At 49.4% G+C, this 5,414-nt stretch overlaps 1 protein-coding gene across 1 annotated transcript; it reads left to right on the top strand.

Annotated features, from left to right (window-relative positions):
* The first annotated feature begins 1,002 nt into the window (after positions 1 to 1,002).
* LOC146201978 (uncharacterized) lies at positions 1,003 to 2,247 on the top strand. Its single transcript, XM_084599880.1, has one exon. The coding sequence runs from the start codon at positions 1,015 to 1,017 to the stop codon at positions 2,245 to 2,247; it is 1,233 nt and encodes a 410-aa protein (XP_084456006.1). The 5' UTR covers positions 1,003 to 1,014.
* Positions 2,248 to 5,414: the final 3,167 nt, after the last annotated feature.

Below are 5,414 nucleotides of genomic sequence, written 5' to 3'. Positions count from 1 at the left end.
GTCCAGGGAGTTAATTTGAGTGGATGAGTAGGTATGTGTGAATGAGAGGTTGGGATGTACGTTGTTAAATGAGGTAATGAATTGGATGAGTTCATGCTCGCTTTCTGTCCATATGATAAATATATCATCTAGGAAGCGTTTATAAACAGCTGTTTTTTTTTTTTGGGTACGAACGTAGGAAGTCAGACTCAATGTGATCCATGAATATGTTAGCATAGTTTGGCGCCATTTTCGTTCCCATGGCTGTACCACTGATTTGTAGGTAATACGAGTTGTTGAATTCGAAGGAATTGAGTTTTAGAATCAGGTTATCGAGTGACGCGATGACGGTTGGGCTAGGGGAGTTTGGGGCTTTGTGTTTTTCATATGATGTGATCAGAGCTTGGATCCCGTCCTCGCGCGGAATGTTCGTGTAAAGGGACACCACGTCAAGGGTCACTAAAAGGGCACCGATGGCGGTGGCTGTAACTGCGTTATTAGTTACTCTTTTCAAAAACATTTTGCGGCCTTGGGTTCTAGGGGCGAAGTCTCACAGTCACCGGGGGAGAAAATATTTTCGACCGGAGGGTGGACAGTGGGCCTTTAAAGCCGAATGGATTAAAACTTGCCGCTGTAGACATCCGCCAGAGCGGCAAAATGGCTGTGGCTTAGTTCTGAAATGCCTGGCCGTAAAGCGCCCGTGGCAGTGCGCTCTGGAAATATTCAGTGTTCCGGGCCTCTTTCGCGGCTGCTCTGGGAAATCGTCTTGTTGTGAGGGTACATCGCGCGCCCCTTGTCGAACACAACCAGCATTTCATTGAACGAATTAAAGTTCACCGGCGTTCTACAATTCGTCTACAGGAAAGGCGCAGTATTTGTCACTCGCTGAATCCCGCTATCATTCTCACTGTAGACAAGGGGAATTATGAATAGCGTTTCTCTATCCAGGCAATAAAGAAAAATAAAAAGTCTGGGGCGTGGCGCAGTGGTAAAGTATTCTGCTTCCGGCAGCCGAGCTAAACGGAACGCAGGGTCATGGGCTCCAACGGAGCGGCGATAGCGGCCGTTGACGGCCGCGGAAACAGGATCGATGCAAGTGAAGATAAGGACCACCAGATTATTTTGCCTACACTGCCAACCGGTCGTGTTGTTTTGAACACGGTGTTTCTTCACGGTGATGTACGAGTGAGGCCTTTCCGGGTCGAAGATTTTCGAGACGCCCTGGCCGAGTCTGGTACGCTCCCCGACGTGGTTGCGTTGGGGGCGTACCAAATCAACCATGTCTGGGCGGTTACCCTGCGGAGTGCGGAGGCAACAAAGAAGCTGCTCGCCTTCAAGGAGCTGCAAGTGAAGAAACGCCGCTGTCTTATCATCGACCCGGAAGACCAGCAGGTAAAGCTGCGGCTTCACTGGATGCTTCACGGCGTGGCCGACGACGACATCCGGACGGCGTTCGCGGCATTTGGCAAGGTGACGGAAGTCACGCGTGAGCGGTGGCGGATACAAGGCGTCAATGACAAGGGTTCTACAACAAGGACTGTCCTACTGAAGTTGAAGCCGGGCCTGAAAGTGGACGACCTGCCACATCAGGTACGCGTCGCCGGAGAGTTGGCCCTTGTCGTGGCGCCTGGACGGCCGATGCAGTACCTCCGCTGCCACGGCACCGGTCACGTGCGCCGGGAATGCAAAGTCCCCCGCTGTACGAAATGTCGGCGGTACGGCCACGCAGACAACGATTGTGTACGCACTTACGCGGCAGCTACGGGTGCAGCGTCAAAAGACGACACGGCGGAGCTCCTGATGGACGTAGTGGAGGCCGAGGAATCCGCAAAATGCATTGGGGAAGAGGAAAAGAAAACCGACGCTACGGACTCTTCAGGACCTTCCAGCAGCGATGCCGGGCGGAAACCTGAAGCGGGAGAACCTGCGGGAAACCAGATGGAGGAGCCGACTGAAGGAATAAGTGGGCCGGCACTCAAGGGAGCAGAACCAGCGTCTCTGTTTGAGCAGAACCATGACAAGAACGCCGCCCGCTCCACCGGCGTTCCTGCCCCATCGAAGCGGTCCCACGCCCAGACCAGTGCTGAGGGAGATAAGGCGACAGCTTCCAGCGTCGAGGAGCCGCCGGCAAAAACCAGCCAAGGACGGCGGTCCACTTTGCGGTCGCAATCTAATGTGTCGGCGGAGAGGAGAGACCACGACAAACCGCCACCGCAGTCAGGCCTGCCGCCAGCACCGGATGGCTCCGGTGTCAAAGACGTTGTCTAGCCACGCGCTAGACGCGAGAGGTAAGCACCATGTTACCGGCCTCTTTCCTCTGTATGAAAATGGCTTCTGCGGCTCCGATAAAAGTAGGTACACTTAATGTCAGGGGACTGGCAAGCAAGAAGAAGCAGGGCCAGGTGTACCGCCTTTTAACTGAGCATGACATCGACGTCCTGGCCGTGCAGGAAACGAAAGTTGACGGGGAAGAAGAGACCGGTAACATGGTGCGACGTTTCACGTCTAGGTATTTTGCAGTAGTGAGCCACGCAATTGGCACGTCTGCGGGCTGTGTTATTTTTGTTAAGAAATTACCCGGACTCGAGGTTCAGGCACATATGGCATGTCCGTCGGGCAGATGTGTTTGGGTTGATTTTCTGTACAACAAAAAGTATTGGCGCATTATTAGTGTGTACGCTCCAAATGTTGTGGATGAGAGGGTAGCCTTTTTTCAAAACGTACAAAAGTACATCAGTTGTGAGAAATCCCTGATTGTCATGGGCGACTTTAATTGCGTCTTGAGAGGCTGTGCTAAATCCAGTACAAGAGCGTTTAGGGACAGAAGTACTGAGGCTCTCTCAGAAATTATACACACTAGCAACCTGGACGACGTGGCGGAATGTTTTGAAGGAACGCGTTGTGTGAAGTTTACACATTTCCAGCGGTCAAGCCACGCGCGGCTGGATCGCATTTATGTGTCTACAGACGTCATGTCAAAATGCAGTAGTTACAATGTAGTACCAATTTCATTTTCTGATCATTGTTTAATAGAGTGCGGGATAGGGACAAAAAAAGCGAGGCAATCAGTTTTCGTGGGAGACGTGGAAATTAAATAATAAGCTCATTACAGATGATATCTTTAGTAGGAAAGTAAGCGAAGAAATTGGCAAAATAGTGTCTAGGGGGGAGATGAAAATATGGCAGCAGTGGGAACTTTGCAAAGAGCAAATAAAGATAGCAGCAATCGAACGGTCAAGCTGTATACGACAAGAAGAGAAGCGTGAGGAGGACAATTTAAGATCCTTGCTGGCTAGACTACTTGAAAAAGAAAGCGAAGAGCCTGGTAAATGGATGGACGATATTATTAAAATAAAAAACAGGATTGAACTGTTCGAAGAAGAGCGCTATCGTGGTGCGCTTGTGCGGGCGAAGGCGCAAGATATAGCTGCTGGGGAGACACCGTCGAAACGAGCACTAGGAGTCGAGAAGACGCGTGCTCAGAGAAATCACATTGAACTGATCGAATGGGGCGGAACGTTATCTGGAGAAAGTGGTCATATCCAGCAGGCGTTTCTTGAATATTATCGAACGCTGTTTACAAAGCAAGACTTGGAAGTAAACGCATTCAAAGGAAAGTTTCTGGGCGCTTTACCGCGATTAGATGATGAGCAGAAAGATAGGCTGGAGCTGTCAATAACCGCATCGGAGGTCGAGCTTGCCATAGAAAAATTGAACCCGGGAAAATCTCCCGGCCCCGGTGGGTTAAGCGCGGCGTTCTACAAAGCATACAAACATGAAATAGTGCCGGTACTGACAGCCGTGTACAACGAGTCCTACAACGTAAATGTATTGCCCCCGTCTTATGGCAAATCCCACAGTGTTGATTCCTAAATACAATGAAGCAGATGAGTTAAAACAGGTTACAGCATATCGCCCTATCGCACTCACGAATGTAGACTACAAAGTGTTTATGAAAATTCTAGCCCGTAGACTACAGTCAGTAATTCAACAGTTAGTTGGACCACACCAGACGTGTGGGATCAAAGGTAGATCCATTGTTTCCAATGTGCATAAAGTGAGGAGTGTGCTTGAGTGCTGTGATCACACAAACAGTCGTGTAGCCATCCTTCAGTTTGATTTGGAGAAAGCATTTGATTGTGTCTCACATGAAATCCTGTTCTGCATACTCGACCATGTGAATGTAGGGTCCGTCATTCGCGAGGGAGTGGCCATGGCGTACCGGAGCTGCACAACAAGATTGATTGTAAATACGAGTTTGGGGGCCCCCATAAACGTGCAGCGATCGGTGCGCCAGGGTTGTCCCCTCAGCCCTCTGCTATTCTGCATTTACATCGAGACACTGTGTTTAAATATGATAGAAAACGACAAAATTCGTGGCTTCCAATTGCAAGCTGCAGAGTTTAAGCTGCTGGCATATGCGGACGATGTGGCTGTATTCGCAGTGAATCGCGAAGGGGTAATCGAGGCCGTGTCGTCTGTAAAAGAATTCACAAAGGTTTCCGGCAGTACAGTAAATTGGTCAAAGTCCCTGGGGCTTTGGCACGGAGAATGGCCAACGGCGCCTGAGAAGTTCGCAAACATGTCCTGGGTGACAACACCAGTAAAGTACTTGGGAGTCCCACTAGATAGTTATCGCGATAGCGAATCGTACTGGAGGGCACAGACTCAAGCCATGTGGGAAAAGGTGGAGGGGTGGAAAGGGCAACAATTGTCAGTTTTCGCCAGGGCCACAGTGTGCAATATGTTTTTTATGTCGAAGCTGTGGTACGTGATGCAAGTGTTGCATTGTGCAAGGATGAACGTACAGAGACTGCATCGGATATTTGCCATTTTTGTGTGGGCAGCAGAATGGGAACGATGTAGCCATACAAGTTTGTTTAGGCGGGTGAAGGACGGTGGACTGGGTTTGGGGCATTTGTGTCTACGACAGATTGTCAGCAGATTTTTTTTTTGTTCGCGATGTAAAAGATCCATTTTTGCGTACTGTGTGCTAATTAAGGCTCGGAAATGCACTGCCGCACTTTGTTGTCTCGACCGAAAGTGTATCGGGACGCATTTTTGGTTATTTTAGAGAAGTTGTCGCTAGTGTGCGATTCCTGTCTGTTCGATTTTCTTATGAATATTTATCTTGTGTTAGCAGGAAGAAGCTGTACAACGATTTGTGCGACGTAGTTCTACCCATACCAATGTACAGGGCCTTATACAGTGGAGGACCAGGACGCGACGTACTTAAGCGGGTGAAGGCGATGCAGGTCCCGTCAAATGCAAGAAACGTAAGTTACACACGGAAACACTGCCAGTAAAGAAGTTCTTGGAAAGGAAGAATTTATTTTTACCTTGGGGTTCGCATTGCTTAATTTGTAAACAGCCAGAAACTATAGACCACGTTTTCCTGCATTGTTGGGAAGGGGTGTACTTTTAGGATATTTTAC

This window comes from Amblyomma maculatum, chromosome 1 (assembly GCF_055883805.1).
Source record: "Amblyomma maculatum isolate TAMU_Amacu chromosome 1, ASM5588380v1, whole genome shotgun sequence".
In the NCBI taxonomy this organism is placed as follows: domain Eukaryota; kingdom Metazoa; phylum Arthropoda; class Arachnida; order Ixodida; family Ixodidae; genus Amblyomma; species Amblyomma maculatum.
This window is presented reverse-complemented; position numbering and strand designations above follow the sequence as displayed.